The 24,542-nt window shown below is 51.8% G+C and overlaps 3 protein-coding genes across 10 annotated transcripts in view; all 3 read right to left on the bottom strand.

Annotated features, from left to right (window-relative positions):
* Window positions 1-6,831: 6,831 nt before the first annotated feature.
* S100A8 (S100 calcium binding protein A8) overlaps window positions 6,832-24,542 on the bottom strand; it is a 238,774-nt gene continuing 221,063 nt past the window's right edge. Inside the window, exons 2-4 of one of the 2 annotated variants that reach the window (XM_059675520.1) lie at window positions 7,798-7,831; window positions 7,179-7,341; window positions 6,832-7,030 (exon numbers count right to left, since the gene is read on the bottom strand). In XM_059675520.1, the coding sequence (XP_059531503.1) occupies window positions 6,902-7,030; window positions 7,179-7,319 (270 nt within the window). In that variant the 5' untranslated portion in view covers window positions 7,320-7,341; window positions 7,798-7,831 and the 3' untranslated portion in view covers window positions 6,832-6,901. Of the gene's footprint in view, window positions 7,031-7,178; window positions 7,342-7,616; window positions 7,771-7,797; window positions 7,832-24,542 lie in introns of those variants that run through there. The other variant, XM_059675521.1, reaches the window with a different exon arrangement.
* Window positions 13,555-16,318, bottom strand: LOC132221303 (protein S100-A15A). Of its 5 annotated transcripts, none has more exons than XM_059675514.1 (3): window positions 15,748-16,309; window positions 14,998-15,192; window positions 13,555-13,899 (listed from the first exon to the last, which is right to left on the bottom strand). In XM_059675514.1, exons 1-3 carry the CDS (start codon window positions 15,895-15,897, stop codon window positions 13,723-13,725), a joined length of 522 nt encoding a protein of 173 aa, XP_059531497.1. In that variant the 5' UTR covers window positions 15,898-16,309; the 3' UTR covers window positions 13,555-13,722. The 5 variants fall into 5 exon arrangements, with proteins under 5 accessions (XP_059531497.1, XP_059531498.1, XP_059531500.1 ...); XM_059675515.1 differs by having other exon boundaries at window positions 15,117-15,278; window positions 15,748-16,305; XM_059675516.1 differs by lacking the exon at window positions 13,555-13,899 and adding an exon at window positions 13,960-14,093 and having other exon boundaries at window positions 15,117-15,278; window positions 15,748-16,318.
* On the bottom strand, window positions 20,616-23,477 carry LOC132221128 (protein S100-A7-like). 3 transcript variants are annotated; one of them, XM_059675073.1, is made up of 3 exons: window positions 23,436-23,477; window positions 21,723-21,880; window positions 20,616-20,834 (listed from the first exon to the last, which is right to left on the bottom strand). In XM_059675073.1, exons 2-3 carry the CDS (start codon window positions 21,861-21,863, stop codon window positions 20,670-20,672), a joined length of 306 nt encoding a protein of 101 aa, XP_059531056.1. In that variant the 5' UTR covers window positions 21,864-21,880; window positions 23,436-23,477; the 3' UTR covers window positions 20,616-20,669. The 3 variants fall into 3 exon arrangements, with proteins under 3 accessions (XP_059531056.1, XP_059531054.1, XP_059531055.1); XM_059675071.1 differs by lacking the exon at window positions 23,436-23,477 and adding an exon at window positions 23,178-23,355 and having other exon boundaries at window positions 21,723-21,878; XM_059675072.1 differs by lacking the exon at window positions 23,436-23,477 and having other exon boundaries at window positions 21,723-22,656.

Below are 24,542 nucleotides of genomic sequence, written 5' to 3' on the forward strand. Positions count from 1 at the left end.
CGTGAACGCAGCCATCGCCTCCTAAGTTACCAAGGGCCTTTGTTTTTGTGGTGAGAGCACTTAGCATGACATCTACCCTCTCACCAAATGTTCAAGTGCACAAACCTGTATTGTTAACCGCACCGTGTTGACCTGCAGGTCTCTAGAACACCTTCGTCTTGTGTAACTGGAACTTTGCACCCATTGAACCATGATAGTCACTGCTTCCTTGGAGGAATCCAGTCAGAAGGGACGAGACCGCCTGAAGAACTCCTGCAGCTGCTTACTTTCTGTTTGTTGATTTTTCCCTTCTTTACAATTACATTCCATATCTTTTTTAATAAATGGGTTAAAAATTGATTTTAGAGAGAAGGGGGAGAGGGAGAGAAACATCCATCGGCTGACTTCTGTACACCCCCTATTGGGGTTCAAGCCCAAAACCTGGACATGTGCCCTGACCAGGAATCAAACTGGTGACCTTTCGGTGCACAGGCCAACACTCAGCCAACTGAGCCACACCAGCCAGGCCACATTCCATATCTTTTTGAGAAATACGCAGACTGTATGTAGCACATAGGTTCATGTAAGATGAAATAAAACAACAAACATCTGTAAATGTATAGGATGTGTTTAGGCCCTGGACATATACCAGGCAATTGACAGAATACTCCAGAGAGCAGAGAAGGAAAATAAAGGATTTTTTGTTTGCTAAAAAATTCAATTCTTTGAGAGCCCCTAGACAAGCTAGCGGAGTATCCAGGTGTGCTTCAGGAGTGATTTTTTAGCATCTCTGCCTCACACCCTGAGTTTTTAAACACACTGACCCTCTTCCCAGAGAAGGAGGCCCTGACCCACAGTGCCTAGGTCCGAGGGTGCTGGGAATGAGGTCACCCTGTGGCTCTGAGCCAACCTTCAGAGCAGACAGCAGGGCCAGTGAGTTGCCGGGAGAGAGTGTGGTTGATAGGAGTTGACATTAAGGCCTCAGGGAAGCAGGCATTCCAGGGAGGACTAGAACTTGGCTGAGAAAATTGAAAGTGGCAGACATCAGAGAAAGGAGGGAGGAGGGGGTCCTGGTGGATGCTCACAGGGCCCTGGTGGGCTTTGTGTAGGGAGAGCCCCCATAGCCACCGTGAGAACAGAGGCCACGCGATGTGTGCTAGAGCTGTGGGGGGTTATGTGGCCCCAGTGGCATTTCCTAGACCCTGGGAGGTGATCAGTGCTGCTACTGGAGAAAGAGCCTGGACCCAATGTTGCACCAGGGAGGCTTGCCCAGGCCCAGTCATGGCGGGGCCGTCCACAGAGGGCTCCTGGCTTCATTGGCGTCACTGAGGCTAGTTCCAGAAGGGGAAGAAAAGGCTCCTGTCTAAAGCCAGAGGGAAAAGAGAGACACACACACACCTCCTTTGAGAAAATGGCTAAGGCAGTGGTTGTCAACCTTGGCTGCACATTAGAATCACCTGGGAATCTTTTTAAAATCCTGATTTCTGGGCCTCATCCTCCGGAAATTCTGTTTCTTTGTTACTAATGTTGTGGCCCCACCCCATCACAAAGAAACAGAATTTCCGGAGGATGAGGCCCAGAAATCAGGATTTTCAAAAGATTCCCAGGTGATTCTAATGTGCAGCCAAGGTTGAGAAACACTGGGCTAAGGGCTCTGTCCGGGCCCCGGCACCAGGCTGGGACTTGGAGTTCCTTCAGAACATCAATCCAGTGGTATGCTGCGCCAGCACGGCCAAGGGTGAACCTGAGTGGGGGCGGTGAAGAATTAGAAAAGACAGACAAGAGAATAAAGCTGAGGCTGGGTGGGACGCTGCCCTCTCTGATGGAGAAAGACAGTGCCACGAACTACAAACCGTGTCTTTATTTTATATCCGGATTCCACGAGGCAAAGTAAGGGCGTGGTCAAGATGTTTACAACATTCTGGTGGGTTTCGATCCTACTCAATTACATGCACCTGAACTCTACCAAGCCCAGATCACTCAGGCACGTGGGGCCACGTGTTCGGACCATAGGTTCAAGCTTACAACTATAGCTGTTGGCTATAATTGTGTTGGGAGGGCTCTGCCCTCCAAGCTGGGACTTGCACATGGCCATGAGAGGACTGTGCCCTCTCATTAGTCCAAGGTTTGAACCTGCCCAAAGACTGTAGCCGCTCTTCACACAGTGGGAGCTTCTGGAGCTCTGAAGGTCTGGGGAGGGCTTGAAGGAGTCCTATGGGATACCCCCGGACTTTGGACAGCACAAGTGGTTGGCAGGATATTCTGGAGGAAAAAGAAGACAAAGAAAGCATGTCTTAAATGTGTTGTTGAAAGGTTTACTCTCTGTGAGACCCAGAATAGATAGCAGAAAAGGGAAGTGCAGGAGAAATGACTTTTGAGGTCTCTATCTCAGACTGTGGATTTCTAAATTTCTGAACCTTTCCCGAGAGGAAGGGACTCAGAGTAGCTGATTTCTCTGAGTCTGAGAGTATGGCAGCGTCTTTCCTGCTCCAAGCCTGGGTGTTCAGATGCAGGCTATGGGAAGGCCACTCAGCCCACAGGAAAAAAAAAAAGAGAGAGAGATACCAGCAAGTCAGTGTGTTTTTCAGGAGTGGTGTTATCAGCCTCATGGGCAGAACCAAGTCCAATTTGGTGGGGGCACATTTCTAAACATTCTGCAAGAGTGGCTGTTATTCACAAGGGAGGAAGGAAGGAGGCAATGAAATGCAGAAACGGGGGTGCCCGGCAGGGTATTCACTTCCTTCATGTGGCCAGAGCCTCCAGAGCTCCCGTTACTTCTCATTTATTTGTTCATGTCTTGTAACGCTGGCTAGGGTCTCCAATACAAATTCTAAATAGAAGTGGTAATGGGGGCACCATGTCTTCTTCCATCAGTAAAGAGAAATGTCTATCATTTCTTTTTGTTGTTGTTCATCCTTGCCCAAGGATATTTTTCCCATTGATTTTTAGGGAGAGTGGAAGAGAGAGGGAAAGACAGAGAGAAACACTGATGTGATAGTAACACATCAGTTGGTTGCCTCCTACACAAGCCCCGACCAGGGCCTTGGCTGGGGAGAAGCCTGCAACCAAGTTACGTGCCCTTGACCCGGAATTGAACCTGGGACCCTTTGGTCTACAGGCCGACACTCTATCCCACTGAGCCAAACCGGCTAGGGCAGTGGTTGGCAAACTCATTAGTCAACAGAGCCAAATATCAACAGTACAACGATTGAAATTTCTTTTGAGAGCCAAATTTTTTAAACTTAAACTATATAGGTAGGTACATTATTAACTTCATTAGGGTACTCCTAAGGCTCAGGAAGAGCCACACTCAAGGGGCCAAAGAGCCGCATGTGCCTCGCGAGCCACAGTTCGCCGACCACTGGGCTAGGGCTCTATCATTTCTTCATTAAGTGTGATATTTACGGTTAGATGCACCTCATGAAAGGTCTAGGACAAAAGTAGGAAAGAAATCCAGAGCGTCCTATTTTGGTTAAATATTTTGCTCTGCAAAGCACAGGGGGGAAATGTGCTAGAGCAAAAGAAGACGCCGGATTGGATTGGAGCCCTTGCTGGGCTGGGCTGATGAAGAGGCTCTGGGCGGGCTTCGGCTGCAGGAGAGCTCCATGCTTTCTGCTGCTAATTGTGCCTGTTCAACAGGAGGAAGCGGAGGCTCCTGTCCTGTCCGCTGAGAGAGGTTGGGGGCAGATCTTTTGAAAGAGTTGCCAAAGGTCCATACCCTGGCCTTCGCAGCCAGTTCAGGCCGTGATTTTGCAAATCAGAGTTGTTTACACAGAAACGTCTACAGCTCCTGAGACTGCCAGGGAGGGCCCCCAGCCCAGAAGGAAGGGGAAGTTACTACTGGAACAACACCTAAGAGGTTAAGGAACTCAAAATGCTGATCCTCTTGTTGTATTGTCTAGAGGATTACTCACACCAGGAAAAAAACAAAACCAAAAAACCCCAAGTAGCTCAAGTCCTGAGCTGTGCCTGGTGAGTCGACTCCAGAGAGAAGCTCATTCTGGCACCTGAGACCTTTGTTTTATGCCCCTGGATGGCAGAGACCATGCAGGAGGTGAGGACCGAGAGGCCAGCAGAGGGAGGCCCTCCACACACCCCCAGGCAGGAAGCTACTCAAAAGAGAGGGCTTTCATGGCATATCTTAACTAACAGGTTTCTCGCTAGAGACTGTTGGGATCTAACCCTCCCTCTCTCACTCGCCAGATCCGTCCATTTTATCTTAACCTCTCCGAATCTCTTCATATACAAATGGAAATAGCGATGACCTCTTTCAGGTTTGTTACAAAAAAATAAATGAGATAAACTATCACAAAGTCTAGTGCTGAGAAGTAAAATTATCAACACACATAGTGGGCCCCTGTCAAAATTCTTATTTTAATCCATTCATGAAAGATCGATAAAGATGTTTGTTGTTTTTTAAAGCTGGGTTGAAGACTATTTGAGGATATATAAAGACAGCCAGGAAAGGTGTGTCTAAATAAGACTCTTAAGTGAGATGTGAGACTCTTTTAACTTTAAAAAGAGTGATGAAAACCCTGACAGTGAGGGGTTTACCATCTCTACCAGGCTATACAATCATATTACTCCATCATGCAGGTAAACTGGCTTTATCCACCGGGACTTGTTAGTCAAATACTAGCATACTGTGTTGACCTTTGACATTTCCCAAAAGTGTCAGATGGGGGAGATTAACAAGTAGCCACACTTGCTTCGCAGAGATGAAAGATATAAGCAATCAGCATTTTGTCTTTTTCCAGGCCTCAGGTGTTATTTCTCATTCACACTGACACCCAGCAGAAGCCCAGCACGTGTTGGTAGTTTGCCCTCCCTTCTTCAGCCCATTTGATTTTAGGCTGAATTCCCAGGTCAGGAGGCCAGGAGATAGACTGGGATCTGGACCCCAACAGGATGGTCTGGCTCCCAGGTGGAGGAATGTATGGGACTTCCTTTCCATGGGAATAAGCTCATTTGTTCAGCTGCTAGACACCAATTGCCCAATTCCAGATCCTCCCCCTGCCTTTAGGATTTTTGTCACAACCGTGAGGAACCTGGAGTCAGGAGCCTGGGGTGGAGAACCTGGCTGAAGAAGCAGGATTTCTGACAGGTCATCCTCACAGGCCCCGGAAATCTCAGTGGCCGGATCTGCCTCAATGGGTGAGCCAAGGTCTCCTTTGTGGGCCCAAATGTTGCATGGGGCTTCCTGCTAAACAACTTATTTCTCAACTTCCCACTGCCCTGTTCTTCTTTGGTAGCTGGGGAAACAGGAAACCAAATCACCTTGCTCTAGGCGACTAGCCTGTCTGACTCTGCCCAGTGGTTCCTGTAATGAAAACAGTTCTGTTTGTAAACCACAGTCTCCACGCTTACCACCTCCCTGAACCTTCCAGTGGTGCCCCCCTCACCTCCACCTCTTTCTCTAGGCGGCCAGTGCCAGTGGGGTCACCTCCCCTGCACACCATGAGCTCGAGTATCAACTGTTGAGAGCTCGAGGTCAATGCCATTCTTCACAACCAGTGCCCATCACGGACAGTGAAATCCCAAGGGGGCGCTCTGTCACCTTCCCCGTGGTTTCCGAGTGGGGTTAAAATCAACAGACGCCTTGGCAAACAAAATTTGATAATGATAAGTCTCTCCCTCCCACCTCTCCAGAGGGGGTTCCTCTTCAGCCCAGGCTCCTGGGGTCAGAGGCACACAGTCATCCCCCAGGGCGTTGAAGGGCCCCTGGGGTGCTTAGGCAGAGGCTTTGTCTCCCCCGGACAGTGCACCCCAGCTTCACTGGGCAGGAGGGGAGGGGAGAGGGGTGTGGGCAGCAGGAGAGAAACTGATTGGCCCTTAGCAGCATGCCCCTGCGAAGTCCACCAACCCACCAAACAACAGACCATTGTGGAATCACCACACTTTTCATTACTAATGTCAAGCTGGAGGACAAGGGGTCTTAACCTTTTCGGGGTCTGGGACCCTCTTGAGAATCTGAGGAAAGCCAGGGAGGAATGTGCTGATACCCGTACGCAAAATGATGCATCCACTTCAGTTCCACTTAGAGATGTATAATACGCCTCCATCACCAACACCACTGCTCATCACCCCAGTGGGGGCCACAGAACATTTCCCAAGGTGCGGCAAGAAACCCAGCTCAGGGCTGGGCTCTGAAATTCCCATTCACCAGGCCTGAGATGTTTCATTGATCACCAGAGCCATCACCCCACAGGGCAGCATTTGAGTTGCCTGTTCTTTGAGTTGAGTTTTATGAATGTACTGGCCTGTCTGCCCATTCCTTTATTTTTTCATTGACTTGGGAGATTGGAAGGCAAGAGAAAAGGAAAGCTTCCAAAATCTGGGCCAGGGGCTATTAGTGTTACTTATCATAGAATTCTAAATACCCACCTCCTGTCACACCAAACACAGAATCCCTCTCTCTCTCTCTCTCTCTCTCTCTCTCTCTCTCTCTCTCTCTCACACACACACACACACACACGTCTATGCAGTTATTGCCCTAATTTCCCAAGAGTCTGATCTAAGACATTTAGCTGGAAATTAATATTTAGTTGAGAGAACAGTAGTTTTCCTTACATCACCCTGTTTCCATATCACCATTTGGAAGACCATTAGCTACAGTGTCATGGGCTTTTTAGAGCCCTAAGTCCTAGAGCCAGTGACTCAGGGCCAGACTCAGAAATCATTTAGGGGGAAGGCAGAGAGGAAACCAGACACATGGTAAGAACGAAAAGTTCATGAGACATAGGGAGTGGGGGGCAGCAGAAGCTTGGTTTTGTCCCTGTGGGTTTTCCAACCCTCCCCCCACGCCCTAGGAGTCTCCTTCCACAAGAGGAAAGCAAGAGAGGACCAGAGGCCTGAGGTATCAATCACTTTATTATTCTTCAGGGATCAGTCCAGGGGCCCAGCCCCAGGCCCAGCAGCCCTGCTACTCCTTGTGGATTTCATCATGGGCTTCCAGGCCCACCTTTATCACCAGCGTCAGGTACTCCCGGAAGTTGATTGCACTATCTCGATTGATATCCAGCTCTTTGAACCAGGTCTCTGCATTCTTTTTCTGTCAAAATTGAGGAGAAAGAAGCAGAGTGTAAAGATCAGAGTGGGAGCTGAAGAGTGGCCATTTACCTGGGGCAGCAGGGGGGCCAGTGGCCCGGGGAATCATCAGAGCCAGGCAAAGAGCCAGGGGACACCCAGCCACACCTCACCTGCAAGAAATGAGGGCACTCGTCCTCCAACAACTTCTTCAGGTCATTGCCGTAGAGGGCGTGGTCGTTCCCTTGCAGGTGGGAGTACTTGTGGTAGATCTCAATGAAGTTGTTCAGGGTGTTCTCCATTTCCGTCAGCATGGTGCCCAAGGATTTGCTTCACCTGGAAGGGGAGCACAGTGGAGTGAAGACTAAGTGGACACTCAGAAGGTTCATAACCCAAGTAATGGCTTTGTCCTGGCCTGCACCATCCAAGTAACCAAACCCAGAGGATGCTATAGCTGTGATGAGAAGGGGAGGGATGAAACGGATCGGAGTGTCGTAGGGGGTAGGTACACACACACACACACACACACACACACACACAGTGCCTGCCAACTCCATGCCCTCACCCTCTGCCCAAGAAAAGCCCAGTTTAGGAAATGAATATGCCCTCACCTAAAAGTCTCAGAGGACTGGCTCTTTCTTTGTCCCTGTCTCACTCTTCTCCCGAGGAGGTCCGGAGCTTGGTTCACCCCACCCTGAGCTTTCCCTCCCCTCTCTCAGTGAAGGCTGCCTGCTCCCCCAGCCGCCCCTGGAGAAGCCCGAAGTGTGGGGCCAACCAGGGCAGTCCACTTACCAGGTCTTCCTGAAACAGCGCTGAGAGTTGACAGAAGTGACAGATACTCAGGCTGAGTGGCACTCCCTTTTATAGCGGCTGGGCTTGGCTAGCTAGCTGTCCCGTGAGGGCGAGGCAGCTACTCCCTTCCAGGGTTGCTACAGCCTCAGGTTTCCTAACCTGGTGAATGGGGCAATCACAGCAGCCTGAACATTTCTGAGGGCGGGGGGGTGGGGGTGGGGTGAGGGGGGAGAGGAAGAGGAAGGCTTTTTTCCGGGCAGTAGTGCCCAACAGGGGAAACCAGGAAGAGACCAGGGTGACCAGGCGGCCCCTCCCGAGTCCCCTGCTGTTCCAGTTGCTAATCTCCTACATGTGTCCTGTCTGTCCATCAATGAGTGGAACGGAAGTGGATGCATCATTTTGGGTACGGGCATCAGCACATTCCTCCCTGGCTTTCCTCGGATTCTCAAGAGAGTCCCAGACCCTGAAAAGGTTGAGACCCCTTGTCCTGCGGCTGGACATTAGTAATGGAAGGTGCGGTGATTCCACGATGGTCTGTTGTTTGGTGGGTGGGTGGACTTCGCAGGGACATGTTGCTAAGGGCCAGTGAGTTTCTCTCTTGCCCTGTGAAGCTGGGGTGCACTGTCCGGGGGAGACAAAGCCGGGCTTGGGGTCCCTCTGTGTGCATAAGGCTCTGAGCCTCTGCCTAAGCACCCCAGGGGCCCTTCAACGCCCTGGGGGATGGCTGTGTGCCTCTGACCCCAGGAGCCTGGGCTGAAGAGGAACCCACTCTGAAGGTGGGGTGGGGAGGGGTACTTTGGAGAAGCCAGAAGTGCTTCCTGTCCAAGAGGAGAAGAGGAGGTGGCCCACTCCCCAGGATTTCAGGAGGAGCTGCTGCCTAACCCAACAAAATGCCGCTGAGATGAACTGGCTTCCAAGCTGAAGATTCGTCACGCCATTCCTCTGGCTAGAAAGCACTGCACAATCACATAATCTACTGAGAGCCTCAGAACATGCTTGTCAGGAACGTGGGGCATGGAACCCACCCAGTACAGACGCGGAAGCTGAGGGCAGAGAGGCGAAGACCAGATCCTGGAGCTTGGGGCTCCAGAGTCTAATCTGACAAGAACTTGACTCTGCAGGGAAAACCCCCGCTCCTCTCTCTCCTTCCTTCATACTTTCAACAAGGGCCTAGGCCACCAGCGCCTCCTGGGGGAAGTAGATGGAATTAACCTTGGGCTTCAGTATGTCAGTAACTTTATTGCTGTGTAACCTAGGCCAACTACTTACCCTCTTTGTGCCTTAGTTACCGCACTTATTCAGTAGAGGTTTAAAATACTTCAAGTAGACCATAATAGGAGAAAATATTTACAGATCATATATCTGACAGGAGTTAATATCCAGAATAACTAAAGAACTCTTATCACCTAACAACAGCAACAAAACAATCTGATTGAAAAACGGGCGAAGGACTTAGACATTTCTCCAAAGAAGATACACAAATGGTCAATAAGCACATGAAAAGATGCTTCACATCACTAGTCATCAGGGAAATGCAAATCAAAGTAAGACAGCACCTCATACCCAACATAACTAGAAAATAACTATCAACATAAACAGAAAATAAAAGCATTGGGGAGGATGTGAAGAAACTGGAACCCTCGTGCAGTGCTGGTAGGAATATGAAATGAGGCTGCCACTGTGGAAAACAATATGATGGTTCGTCAAAAATTAAAAACATGCCCTGACCGTTGTCCCATGCAACAAAAGGTCTCTGGTTCGATTCCCAGTCAAGACACATGCCTTGGTTGCAGGTTCCACCCTGGTCGGGGTGCATATGAGAGGCAACCGATCTATGTTTCTCTCTCACATAGATGTTTCTCTCTCTCTCTAATAAAAACATTTTTTAAAATTAAAAACAGAATTATCATATGATCCAGCAATTCCACTTCTGGTATATATCCAAAATAATTGAAAGCAGGGTTTCAAAAAGATATTTGTACACTCACGAGATGTCCAAATGGTCAAGATGGTCAATTGTATGTTCTGTGTATTTTGGACCATTAAAAATAAAAAAAATTGTAATGTTTCCACCTAAAAAGAAATAGAATCTACCATATAGTGTTGTTGTAAATATTAATAATAGATGCAAAATATTTATGGTTTGTAGACTTTTCTTAATATGTACAACGTTTCAATAACAAATTTACAAAAAACTGTGTAAAGTGCTTAGAGCAATGCATAGCAAGCAGGCATCGGGTGAGGGTAGAGCACCTTTGCTGCCCCGTGAATGTGCCTGAAACCCCAGCCGGACTGTGAACCCATGAGGACCCAGACAGGACCATCCACCTCTGCTTCCCCAGCACCCAGCATAATGCCTGGCACCCACCATAATAGCAACAGTACTCAATAATAAGAACAAATAATAGCACAACCGTAGCTAATATTGATTGGGCTTTTTACCAGGTGCTACTTGCTATTGTAAGTGCTTTACTTACATTGATCCACTTAATTCTCACAACAGATTGATAAGGTATGTACTGCCATAATTCCTATTTTACAGATGAGGAAACTGAGGCCCACAGGGGGACACACATTCAGTGCATCAAATGCCTTAGGTGACTTATGACATGTTGTGGCATCATCTACTTCCTGACACTCCCTGGAATGCCTCTTTGCCCGTCAAGTCCTCCTCATCCTTCCTGATCCAGCCCAGGCACCATCTGGTGGCCACCCCTGTGCCTCCCTGAGCCTCCTTCCACCCCTATGGACACCGAGTTAATTCTTCTCTCCTCCGTGTTACCCAAATCCCCATGCATCACAGCCTCTGCCCTGCCACACTATGACCCATCTGTTTATCGTCTGTCTTTTCTTTGAGACCTGGGGCCCCTTCCGAGCAGAAACCACATCACAATCCCAGGACCTGGTCCATACTAGGTGCTCATTTAATACTTGCTTGGGGTAAAAATGAATGCGAAATGGAATGCTTGGTCTATCCCCTACCCAAAGCAGAAGTTCCCTTTATCCCTTCCCAGCCACCTTAACTCACTTCTGGAGCAAGGCAGGATATAAATCCACCAACCAAATGCAGTCTCACTTCCTTGGCAGGAGGTCAGTCAGCCCCTTCACAGGAAAATAGGACTGTCTCTGACACGTGACATGTTTTCAGCTAAGGCTGGAGCACTTAGTGCTTCGCTATTCCTCAGGTCCTCTCCTCTATGACCTGGTATAACAGCACCTGACCCCAAACAGCACCTCATGTTTTCCAAGTGTTCTTATGTCCACTATCTCACTTGATAACCCTGTAAAGTGGGTGTTACAGGTACAATTACCCCTCTGTGACAGATGAGAAAACGGAGGCATGGGGAGTTACTCAAGCTCCTTCTTATGGGCATGTGTTCTGCTCTGTCTGGGGGCTTAGGTGCCAAAAAGCAGGCGTTAGAACAAGCAAGCTGGCTTTTCCAAGACTCTCCTTAGGACTTGCTCACCTGCCCGGGATGGAGCTCACGCTGACCTCTCTCAGTGGGGTGATGAGGGGGCTGATGCAAATGATGCCTCCCCAGACCCTGACCTTCGGGAGGTGCCATTTAAAAATATATTTTTATTGATTTCAGAGAGGAAGGGAGAAGGAGAGAGACATAGAAACACCAATGATGAGTGAGAATTATTGATCGGCTGCCTCCTGCATGCCCCCTAGTGGGGATAGAGCCTAGAGCCTGTAACTGGGGCATGTGCCCTTGACTGGCATTGAATTGTGACCTCCTGGTTCATAGTCAATGCTTAACCACTGAGCCACCATGGCCAGGCGGGAGATGCCTTTTTTAAAGCCCTCCACCCCCGCAAGAATGGTCCCTGTGGGGACAGCTTTCTTTATCCAGAGATTAAGGAAAACAGTCTCCAGATGCAGAGAGGGAGACTCAAGACAACAGGAGTCCTGAGCTCCTCCCAGGATCGCGTGCTCATCAGGGGAGCATGCTGAGCAGCGGGGCCACAAACTGCCTCCCCCAGAGACGCCCCTCCAGACAGATGGCCTGGGGGGGAGAGGGGGGTTGGGGCGAGCCAGAGCCAGGCTGAGTTGCCCAGGTAGCAGAGGATGTTGGGAATTGGGCAAGCATATTGGGGGAAGACAGAGCCCGCAATCAGACTGTGGGTTGTGGGGCAACCTGGGGGAGCAGAACCTGGCCCTGTTTACAGGAAAGAGCTCCGTCCTGTGTGTGTGTCCCAATACCTGCGCCGGCCTGGCCCGGGCTGACGAAATCAGGACCGGCAGGCAGGGCTGGAGGAAGGCGAGGAGGACGGGGCTGAGGTGCCCCCTTGGTACTCAATGGCCTGTGAAACCCAACTCGGTTCAGATGAAACGGGCAGGAAGCATCCTCCCTGGGCCCGGGGAAGGACGGCCTGGGTCTCTGGACGTGGGGACGAGGCCCACGGGGATTCCAAGCAGGTTCCTGTATTCCTCCCTCCGACACGGACCACCCGCTGTGTGCTGACACTGGCCCGGTGGGAAGGGTGGCCCCTGGCTTGGTGGAGGACAGACAGCAGCCCACCTCGGTGCAGCAGGACACACACCTCCACGGGGAGTTCAGGCCCGGGGGGGTGGGGGGAGGCAGGGGGCAGGAAGGTCCAGAGGGAAATGGGTGGGGGCCCAGCTGAGTCCCAAAAGGCAAGTGTTGGCAGACGGGCAAGTGTGGAAGGGATGGCGACGGGGCCCCACCAGGGAGCAGCAGGGCAAATCCCCCCTTCAGAGCTTGGCTGACCAGACACAAAGGTCCCCGCTCAACCTGCAGGGCACTCCTGCTCCTCTGTGATACACAGAGCCAGCTGGGAGAGAGCCAGCCAAGGCCCTTAAATGACACATACTCCCCCCCTACCCCACCCCAATCATCTGCACGGGGGAGCAATGAGGATGATGGCCCATCGTTCCCTTAAAACTCATTGTTTCTACCACAGTAACTTTAGGGCGTGGGTTCCCAGACAATCCTCAGAGAAGAAACCCACCAAGATGAGCCTCACAGGGCCCGAGGCAGAGCAGACCCTCCCAGAGAGATCCTGCGTCAGATTCCTGCGCTCTCGGAGAGAGAAACACAGACAACACAGACAGGGCGGGGCGGGGCTCAGCTGGGAGGGGTCAGGGGCCAGGGAGGACTGGGATCCGTGAGTCACCAGCAGCCCTGAGCTGGAATGACACCGCGTCTATCATCATTTTTTATTAGTAAAACCAGACCCAGCCCTCTTTCCTCCAGGAAGACTTCCCTGATTGACAGTCACCCAAGTGCCACTCATCGCTCTTCCCCTAACAGGCTGGATTGTTGGCTCTGCCCTGGTCCCCGTCTGACTCAGCGGCACAAAACCCACCTCACTGTCCACCTCCCAGACTGGCCCTGACCCCGCCACCCCAGGCAATTGCCAGCATCACCTTCCCACCCGTCCTGGCCCCTTCCCAGGCGCTCCCTTTGCACACTGATCCTTGGGGCTCTCATCCAGAGACAGAGACCTTCAAGCCAGGGTCCATGTCGAGGGTGCCCCTGTCCTCCTGTCCTGTCCCCCCATGTAGGTGCCTGAAGGAGTGATCAGCATCTCGTGTCAGAGGGTCAGCTCCCCAAAGAGAAGACCCCTCTCTCTCAGACAGAGGCTGCCTCCCCCCCTCAGACAGGGGCTCTTGGGGGCATGGGTTCTGTCTGTCACCCAAAATAGATGACCTCCTATTTGGAGGATCGAAACCTCCCCTCCTGGACCCATCGCTGACGCCCTAACCATGAAGAGAGAGACACCAGAAACTGCTGCGAAGTTGCTTTATTCTCTTCCCTCCCGGGTGTCCTTCCACACCCATGCACATGCGTGCACACACACATCGGGCACACGCAGACACGCGTGGCAGAGCTCCACTCGGCCGCCCGGCTGGGTCACGTGGCTCCTGGGGCAGGCCTGGGGGGCTGCCCGCTCCCTCTAGTAGAGGCTGTGCCGGGCGCAGTAGTGGGCGCACAGCTGCCGGTGGTACTGCAGGTGGTAGTCCCTCAGCAGCCGGCCCAGGACGTACAGGAACTCGTCAAAGCAGATCTGGTTGTCCTTGTCCTTGTCCGCTGCCCGGAACAGCTCGGTGACGAAGTACGGCTTCTCCCGACCCTGAGGAGGGGCGGAGGGTCAGCCAGCCCCCAGGCACTCGGCTCTGGCAGATGGTCCGGCTCCACAGCCGGCTGGTGAGGAACGTGGCCCTGCCTGCCGGGGGCTCGCGGCAAACAGCTCCTCGCTCACTCGGTGGCCAGGACACTGCGCGGCAGAATCAGGCAGAAGGGACACGGGGTGCCGGGCACCTGGACCTGGGCCGCATGGACAGACAGGTGGTGCAGACTGGGCACCGCTTGCTAGCTGGCCAGCTAGTGGCTGAGCAGGGCTGCCCTCTGCTGGGGGCTTTTAAGCCTGTCTTCCCAGCTGCACATACACCCTGCAGGGGACGCCCAGCCTGGGGCTACACACGGGGAGCTGCCAGTCACCGCCCACCTGTCCCTCAGGCCTGCACCTCCAGCACCATTGCAGGTCGGCACCCAGTGGGTCGGATTCCTGCAGGGCGTGCCATCCGCCCAGGATTGTTCATGGCAACTGGCCTGTGTCCTCAGGGAAGTGCAGAATGGGGGAAGGCCACCGCCATGGCCCTGGGACTGTCTGATGTCCCAGAACAGTGGCCCTGAGGGCTACGGACTGGGGGTGGCGTAGGAAGGAGAGCAAAGGAGCTTTGAGGTGGAAGGGACAGCAGGGAGGAGGTCAATGGTCAGAGTGATGGATGAGACAGGACAGGCAACGATGAGAAGAGCCCCGGGCAGGGCAGGGGCAGTGAAGCAGGTTTCAGCCGGTTTGGGCTGGAGGTGGGGGACCCAGGGTGCAGCCCTCAGAAAGCCTCTGGGGAGGGAAGTCACTGCATCAGGAAACAGCTGGGGGCCTGGAGGGCAGCTCCCACCCTGGGGCAGACTGGCACCCTCTGTCCCCCCCAACACCCTCCACCAGCTACTTCCTTTAATCTGTCCCCTCCACAGAGCTGGCTGACCCCACAGTGCACAGGCCTCCTGCCTGGGGCAGCTCTCCCAGGCTGCCCTCACTCAGCCCACCTGCCCAGGCTGCCATCTCCGCCCTGTGCCCAGGTGCCTGCCCCGTGGGCCCCGTACCCAGGTGGAACGGTTTCCCTAGAAACAGGGGCCTAATCACAGTCCCCAGTCCCCCCTCTGTGACCTGGTGGCTGATCTCCAATAAGCCCAGGACCAGACTCTCCTCTGATGTTCCCCAAAGGGAGGCAAGGGAGACCCGCAGGGACGAGGGGTGCTGGTCCCGGATGAGCAGCCTTGGCTCACCCGGGGGCATGGCACAGAGGGCAGACACTCGGGTTGGCCTTGCCTCCCCAGGAGCCAGGTAATCACATGGCTCATCCTGATGGCAGAGGAGATTCCAGGCCTGAGCAGGGTGGCTGAGCAGCCTAGACTCGGGGCTGGGCCCCTAGGCTGGTCTGAGACAACCTGGGACAAGAGGGGGAGGGGGAGCTCCATTTCCTACCTGCCCACACCTCATCCCTCCTGGCTCCCCTTTAACCCAGGGATCCCCCCTAGCGTGGGGGTGGGGCAGAGGAGGCTGTGCTAGACCCCAGGAGAAGGGGCTGGGCTCGAGGGGCAGGCTGGGCAGGGCGAGGGGCCTAGGGAAGGGTTAGGACCTATTCTCAGGGGAAGCAAAACAAGCAGAGCAACAACCGGCTTTGGGGTTCGGATGGCGTCTCAGGGATTAGCGATGCTTGGGCTGGATCGGGGCCGGGCAGGAAGTCTCAGGAGGAAAAGCCGCCGGGGCCGTCCTCCCTCTGGCCACCGATCCTGCCTCAGCCCTCCCCTCCCCTAAGTTCAAATGCTCCTGGGAGATGCTCCCCATACCAAACCCTCACTTCAAACCCCACAACCCACCCTCCACTCCACCCACCTGCCCCCAAGCCCCGCGCACCAGGCTCTCCATGAAGCGGGGCACGTTGTCCCTGAGCAGGGCCTTCAGCTCCTCCAGGGACAGGGTCTCCACGTCCCCCTCCCGGGCCGCGTACTGGTGGTAGCTGTGGATGATTTGGAAGAGGGATTCCTCGACTGGCGTGTCCGTCATGGCAGCGGGGCCTTCTGATGACAGCAGGACACGGTCCAACTCCAGAGATGTGGAGGTGGAGCAGCTGCGGACAGCGGAGAACCGGGGAGAGAGCAGCACCTCCTCTGGGCCGGCCCAAGAATCCTCTGCCCTTCCCTCCCTGCCCCCCTGGTCTCAGGCCCCTCCCTGCCCATCCTCGGTGCCTCCAATTACGGCAGCCAGTGTTGTGATCCTCACAGGTTCCTCGCAGCACAGCTGAGCCTTCACTGCATTCCTGGGATGACATCACACTTGCTCCCTAAGATGCACTCAGCCAGCTTCAGGGACCCACCTTCCCTCAGAGCCTGATCTGACGCATCTCAGACCCACACGAGGTCACAAGGTTATCCATCTCCCTGCCTCCAGCTCATCCTCCCAGCTCCAGGGCGTGGGTGGGGCTACACACACAGCTCCAATACATCTCCTGGCATGTCCTACCTCAATGAGTGAACCCCCACTCCATAGTCATGAAGGACAGTCACTCATCTGACAAATATTTCTCGATGCTTCGCAGGCGTGCAGACTCTCTAGGCAATATGAGTAGGACACGCGGCCAGCTCACAGGGCAGGAACGAGTGGAGGGGACAGTGACACACTGTGAACACTGCTGATTTAGTGGCACAACCGGGCACCCTGGGCACCCAGGAAGGGACACCGTCTGCCTGGAGAGTTGAGGAAGACTTCCTTAGGAGGCAACATTTAGGTGGGATTGAAGATGTTGTTGCAAGGAGAAGCACGGAGGACCAGCACTCCAGACAGAGGGACTGCATGGTCATAGGCTGGGGGTATGAAAGTGGGTGGCCTGCGAGGGGAAGGTGTCCACGGGATTCATGAGGAGCGGGTAGGAGACACAGGGCTGGAGAGGAAGATGGAGGCCGATGCGAAGGGCCCTGTGTGCCAAGCTAGAGCTGCAACTTTCTCCTGTGCACAGGATTTCAGATGGTAGGCGATGGGTGGGAGATCAGAGACAAGTGGTAGAAACAGCTTTATGATAAGGCAATAATTGACTGCTGTGTGGAAATGGCCCGCCTCTAAAAGAAGCCAGGTGTGTAGGCTTGGCCTCCAGACAGCTACTACCTGGGCCTTTGAGTGGCAGGTGAACTCCTTCCCCCATCTCCAGCTTTCTGTCAGCTAGCCAGCCCTTCTACCCCTGCCTTGCTTCTCCTCTGGGAGGGGCACGCAGCGGGGGAGTGAATCTCCCAGAAGGGGGCGCCAAAGAGCAGGTTATTGAACCAGAGATTAAGCCTCCACATCCCTGAAGGTTTGAGAGAAACAGGTAAATACTGAAGCCAAACTTCTTCCAGTTTACAGGGTGAGCCTTCATCTACCCAACATAATGATTTCCTCGGCAAATAATTGGTTCATCAATACACAAAAATAAAAATGGCTCACGTGTCTAAGAGGTCAAACAATTTGGCAATGCCAAGCTAGAGTCACAGAGAATTTTTGGACTACCTTAGATTCAGCCATCATTCCCCTGGGAATTTATTCCAAGAAAGTCATTAAAAAACAATAAGTCTGGTTAGGAAAAGCAATAAAGTAGGTGTTGACCACAGCAATATCTATAGCCAAATAGCAAAAATAAAAACCTAGAAGCCACCTAATTAAGGAATTTGGTGTGCCAATACGACCTTGGACAATTGCTAGATAACAGCTTGTCACTTAAAAAAGAATCAATTTTTGACGCCGAGCTTGTTGGGGGTAGAGGTTTCATATTGTACCCCCTTCACCCTGCCTTTTTTCCAATCTGGGACAAAAACAACCCCCTCCTCCCCCACATACTGTCCCAATTCACGGTGATGATCTCCTTCCACAGCTGTGTTGCAACTAGTCTTTGCATTAATACTGTGCTGTGGACATCTGCTCACACACTAAGTGAATGTAGCCTGATTTTTAACGAGTGCATAGTGATCATTTACTTGCATATATCAACATCTGTTCTTTAATCCATTACCAGTAGCCATTTAAATTATGTTAGGTTCATACTATTCAAGGTTAATTCTTGCTTAACACTGACATTTCTTCCAAATTTTGCCATGTGTGCTACATACTAGGCGCAGCAATTCTCAACCTGTGGGTCGCGACCCCTTTGGTGGTCGAACGACCCTTTCACAGGGATCGTCTAAGACCATCCTGCATGTCAGATATTTACATTATGATTCATAACAGTAGCAACATTACAGTTATGAAGTAGCAACGAAAATAATTTTATGGTTGGGTCACAACATGAGGAGCTGTATTTAAAGGGCCAGAAGGTTGAGAACCACTGTGCTAGGGGGAAGGATAGAAATGAATTTCCACCACTTCCTCTGACTGAGCCACACTGTTTCACTGCCAGTACTTCCATACGAAGAGGCTCTGGAACTAGAGAGAGGTTGTGATGTGATGTGGTGGTTGTGGAAAATTGTGAATGTACTTAATGTTGCTGGCATGTACATTTTAAAAATATATTTTATTGATTTTCTACAGAGAGGAAGGGAGAGGGATAGAGAGTCAGAAACATCGATGAGAGAGAAACATCAATCAGCTGCCCCCTGCATACCCCCCACTGGGGATGTGCCTGCAACCAAGGCACCTGCCCCTGACCAGAATCAAACCTGGGAACCTTTGCTGCAGACCAAGATCAACAGTAATTGATATAAATGTGAGGAGTCTGGCAGAAGGCTGGCCAGGACTCCTTTTGATATTCACAGGGTGAATATCTACATTTTATTACCTGCTGCTGACACAATGGCCTAAAGCAAACTCCCCCTGAGACCTGACAATCTTACCGTTTGCTAAACATTACCATTGATATGTCTGTTTGCATTGCTAAAGGCAATTGTGTATTCTAGCTAATAAAAGCAGCTGGGAATGGAGCAAGGAGAGCTTGACCTTCATGGTTAGGCTGTCCTCTGGTCCCCCGGTAATTATAAAAATTAATATTCCATCTTGTGTGTATCATTTGCTTGTCAGCCCTCCCTCCAAGTCTTTGAACCCGCAAAAGCCACGCTGGCCGTGGACTCTCGCAAACCTTCAGTCCACAGGCCGACGCTCTATCCATTGAGCCAAACCGGTTAGGGCTGGCATGTACATTTTGAAGGATCATAGACAAATTACATTTTATTTAAATTAAATTTTATTAACATTTTATTATATTCCATGTGAAACACATTGTATTTTAACTGCATAGGACAAAAACTACTAGTAAAATTTTAAGTATATGTAAGATAAACACAAATATTTAAAAACTGCATCTCTAAGGGGAGCCTACTCTGCCATGGCAGCTACACACACTGCGGCCCAGGACAGGGGACCACAGGCCTCACAGGAGCTGAGGCGAGTAGCCCACACGCAGCAGGTGGTTCTTCTGCCTCCTGAAGGTCAGTGAAAGCTGTGCCCAGAGCCCACTGTGACTCTGGAGAGGCCACCGGAGTCGGCATTGCCTCTTGAGGTCTTTTTTGAACTTGCTCTGGAGCTGGTTCTGTAGATCCCAAAATGAACATGTTACCACCATGACTGCCTTGATGTGCCTTCTAAAGACAGGACATCTCTCCTGTCCATCAATGAGTTTCAGTGCCAGAGCCCACCCCAGGAAGTCTTCCCAGACTGCAGGCCATGGGGACAGTGATCAGAACAACTCTTTGCTCCTGCCTAACCCTAGCTTCTGGAAGCTCTTCTCTGTGTTGCTTAGAACCACAGGCACCCAAACCTTCCACCCCCAGGCCTCCTCATCCTCTGCCTCTATATCTGTGGGCTCGTGGTGCTTCAGCTCTGAAAGGAGCAGCTGGGCCCAGTGTTCCAGGTGTGAGCTGGTTCTGTAGATCCCAGAAGGACAGAGGCAGATGGGAAGGGCCCTGTGTGGGTAATGACACGCCTCTTTCCATGGCTAGTGTAGTGGACTGTCACTGATGACTCAGCATGAGCTTTCTGCTCATCATTCCCTACCGTCTCCTTCCCTCTCCTCTTCAGTCCTGTCTATTCACTTGCTTCCCAGACACTCTCTGGACTCCAGCACTAGCTTTACTCCTCATGACTGGAACACTCATCACTCTGTGCTTTCCCCAGACACCCAGCTCCCAGCATTTAGCAAACCATTGAGAGGATCAGCTCAGCAGGCAGGCTGGCTCTAATCTCCACAAGGACACCACACAGGCTAAAACACACACACACACACACACACACACACACACGCACAGGGACAGAACAGAGCCCAGAAGCCCAGGACACAGAACAAGGGATCCAGTCCTCTGGGTACTGATGAGTATCCCATTCACAGTGCCTATGTGGCCCCTACGCCCGCCACCCAATGTCTTTTTCAGTGGTGCCATCTCCCCTATTTCCCTGGTGTCATGCTGGGCAGGAGTGCATGGGCATGAGGCACCGTGTTCACACCTCCCTTGGCTCCTGCTCCCTGAAGATCCTGAACCCCTAGATGCTGACCATGGCTTGAGAAGGAAAAGCATGGCTGGGCCAGCAGAATGCTCTGCACTGCTGACCCTGGGACCTGGCACACTGGCTGCACTAGGGAGCAGGGGCAGAGGTGGACAGAGGCGCTGGTGAGAGAGGTGGTCAGTTAAGCTGGAGGCCAAAGGGAGGGCACCCTCCTGGCACATTCCTATGTAAGTCCCCCCCCCCCATGGAGAATCCACAATTACATTCAACAAGAAGGGGCGTTTCTGACAGCATAAGCAGCCAAAGGAAAGCGGAAACAGGCTGTATCTGGGCAAAAGACACACTTTATTGTTTCTTGGAGGTGTCAGGCTGGGCGGGGCTCAGTGTCCTCCCCCAGAACAGAGTGGGGCTCCGTGGCTGTGATTGTGGTAGTCCGTGGCTATGACTCCCAACACCGACAGAAACTCAGAAAACTCGATCTTCTTATCATTATTCTTGTCCTGGTCCTCAAAGATATGGGCCAAGAAATCTTTGCCCTTTTTTTCCTGTGGAAAAGACAAATTTAGTCCCAAAAGTGTTATGGGTGGAATAGGAGGAGGAGGAGGCAGAGGGGGAGAGAAGAGTCTGGGGCCACACAGGTGTAGCTGGTGTGGGCCAGTGGAGGGTGTCTGGGAATGAGAGGGACATTAGCACTCTCCTGCAGGTCACTGAGGCATTTTCCTTGGATCAAGTATCAGCATGAAAGAGAGACCTAGTGGTGGTGGGCAGACTCAGCCCAGAGCCTCACTGATCAATGAGCTGGTGGGTGGGTGGTCTTTAGACCTAGACCTGCTCCCCCAACTCACTTCCAGGACCCCATCAACCTAAGTTCTACCCAGAAACTAAAGATAGGCCCTACCACTTGTCTCTTCATTCCTAACCCTCCTCTCCTATCTCCTATTTGCCTTCCTCAATCTTCCATGCTTAGTGCCCTCTTTTGCTCACCTACTCTCTGTGTCACCTAGTAGCCTCTGTTTTTGTAATCAATTCAGTATATTCTAACTGTCAGACTAAGTCAGGTCTATGAATGAGCTTTTCATTGTTATGAAAGGTATTAAATTTTATCAGCCATAGAATTTCTATCACCTTCCCTTGGATCTCAGAGAACCTAATGGCAGCTTCTAGAGGCTTCAGTGTCCTAGATGTAGAGTGACAAGTGGGAGGGGACCCGTTATTTACTCTCCTATTTGAACACCTGATAACTATCCTTGATCTCCAGATGCTTTTAGACTTGGCCATCTGTACCACATCTTCCATCCTGATAATAAGACAGGAAAGTCCTCTTAGGCCTTTTTGCAGATGAGAATATTGAGGATCAGAAAATGGGATTGACTTGTCCCAAGTCCTCTGCCATGCCAGGGCCCAAGCAACCGGGAGAAGTCACCCAGACTCACACAAGCCGTGAGGAAGTTAGGGAAATTCTCCTTCAGCATCTTCAGCAGGCCCTGCTTGTTAATCTTGTCATCAGGTTTGGTGTATTTGTGGAACAGGACGATCAAGTCCATCACGGACTGTTCAACTGGAGTATGGCTCATCTTGGTTTTCAAGGAAGCTGCCAGAGAGAAAGACGGGGACCTTTGTTATCCTTCTCCCCAGGTGAGGGTCCCTAAGTCAGAACAACGTGGTGGGAACTGAGCGTCCAGTGAAGTGAGGCTCAGGTGGACCAGAAAGAGCTGTATCAGCCTTGAAGGTGGGATGCGATGCTCATAAGGAGGAGAGTGTGACCAAGGCTGGGGCCTGGTCCCATGCAGGTCAGCACCCAGAGGAGATGGAGGGGAACAGAGAAGCCCACTGTGGACAGAGCCACAGGAGGCAGAAGCAGAGAGGGTAGGGGTCAACCACACGGAAAATTATTGACATTTAGTTGGGACCTGAGCCAAACACAGCATTTGGATGACTCTACTCTTCAAGAGCATCAACACCATCTCTTCCAGGGTCACCGTCAGGGTTAGAGTCATGGGGACAAAATAACTTCCTGACTTGTCTGGCCTGACCCACCCTGGGCTGTTATTAGAACGAGACCCCTGAGGTGCCCATCCTGAACATAAAGCAAGCTCTAAATGAAATGGGCCCTGGAGGCTCCCAGCGGTGAGTATGAGTAGGATGGTGAGTGTGAGCAGAGATATACAGCCCTGTTCTGAGATCCCACAAGGTTTCCTGGACCATCGCCACCAGATTGAAAGAAGGACTGCTGACCTGTTTTGGCATCATGTGTGAAATGAACAGAAATATCAGCCTCAGTTTTAGGCTCTTTGGTGGAATGCGGGCAGATAGGCTCCTTCAGATGACCTTTGTACCTCCCTGCTCTCTGGAACCCCAAGGCCAGACCCCATTTAAGTGAAGAGGACTGACTTGCCAAAGCCATTACCTCCACCAACAATCTGGACCCCAAGCAGAGAAATGGGACAGTGCAGCCCTCACACCCCAGACTTTCCCAAACTCTCAAGAAATGTGCATGGCTCCCATGTGTGGACATCTAAAAAAACTTCCATTGTCTCCTGATCTGGGAGAAAGATCCTCCCTATTATGTCCCTAAGTGAAAACACCTAAGGCCTTCTGTCAACTTGGCCAAGGCCTTAGCTGAGCTCTGTGCACAGAAGGTCACTGGTCATTCCCTCAACTGGGCACGAGGTGCAAAACCTTAGTTTATGGGTCACTAAATCACGTAGTGGCAAGTCTCCTCACCAGGACAAAGTGAGTGGGTATCCCAGGTCTGGGTTTAGGAGAATCTTCCAGACTTTGGGAGAGCCACCCACTCCCCTGAGGTTGGGGTGCAAAGTCCATGGCCTGAGAGTCAGATGATTCCAGAGAGAAAAGAAGACAAGGAGGAGAGGAAGGTTCATATACTGAGCTCCCACCAGGGATGCTCCAACAGAATTGTCACAGAAGAGCCAAAGGAGCAATGGGAGCATCAGTACAGACATCTTGTTGTAGATAGGCCCTTGGGACCAAGTGGGATCACGTTGGAAAGACCCATAACAGGCAGAGTTGAGACTGGATACAGGTTCCTGACTGGGATCCCATCACCGCTCTCCCTATTCCTGGACACAGAAGAACACACTGGGCCCTGACGAACCCCCCTGGCAAACAGTTAGGTGCAGACTTACCGGAGCTGACGAGGTGTCACTGAGGAGAAGGTGAGTGTGCTGTGCATCTGGACAAAGACTGGTCCCTTTATAAGGCTCAGCCTGGCTCCTCCCAGGCACTGGGAGCCCTTAGGCCATGTTGTTTCTCTGCTTCCTGGACCATTGCCTCACTCAGGTGGGTGGGACACACCTAGAAGAGTGTGTTCATCATGTTCCTGTATAATGCCAGGCAACTCCCAAGGGATTGCACTATTCTAGAGGATTATTCTGTGGCTAAGGAAATCGAGGGCTGGGGAGGGGAAGACAATGGGATTGTCTTAAGAGCACAGGAATTGTGGTAGAGAAAACTGGGTTTCTGAACTTAAAGAGGATGGGTCTCTGAAGGCAGCATCGTCTATGTTTGCTCATCACCTTCTACAAGTTTGTCTGACATCTAACAAAAACTCTCACCAGTGGTTTATAAATCCGTAACTATACCACACATCACCTTACCTGTCATATTGACATTCCTCCTAAACCTTCAAAACCTTATGAGATGGTGCTGTTACCCTCATGTTGAGGACAGGGAATTTAGGGAGTAAGAGGTAAGCTAAGTTCCTATGTGCACAATGCCAATAGACAGCAAGCTCAAGAGATGACCCAGAAAAGCCTGATTCAAAAGCTCCCTCCTAACCCCACTACTAGACCTCTGGGGTCACTGCAGGGCCTGTGAACTTGAAGTTCAGGGGAGGGAAGCAGGGTCACCCAAGTTCCATCTTCATGTGGGGTTCTCACTGTAGTGCTAGGAGAGAAAGAGGTGGCATGACCCACTGTGACAGGTAGCACAGAGTGAATAGCACCTCACCTACAGGCGAGGGAAGAGACAAGGTCAGAGTTCTGAGTTCTGGCATTAGCCCCACACTCTAGAACTTCGCTATGCAGCTCCAGGGACTGCCTGAGCCCACCAAGGAAGCCACTGTCTGTACTCAGGGATGGTGACCACCATGAAATGAGCCAGCAGGAAATTGGGCAATGTTGCCTCCCCTCTCATGATGATGCCTTCTTATAAATTCTTCAATGATGTCCCTACTTCCCTTATGCAAAACAGTCTGCTTAGGTGTCAGTGGCCATGCCCCGTGGTCTGCTATG

This window comes from Myotis daubentonii, chromosome 18 (genome assembly GCF_963259705.1).
Source record: "Myotis daubentonii chromosome 18, mMyoDau2.1, whole genome shotgun sequence".
Classification (NCBI taxonomy): Eukaryota; Metazoa; Chordata; class Mammalia; order Chiroptera; family Vespertilionidae; genus Myotis; species Myotis daubentonii.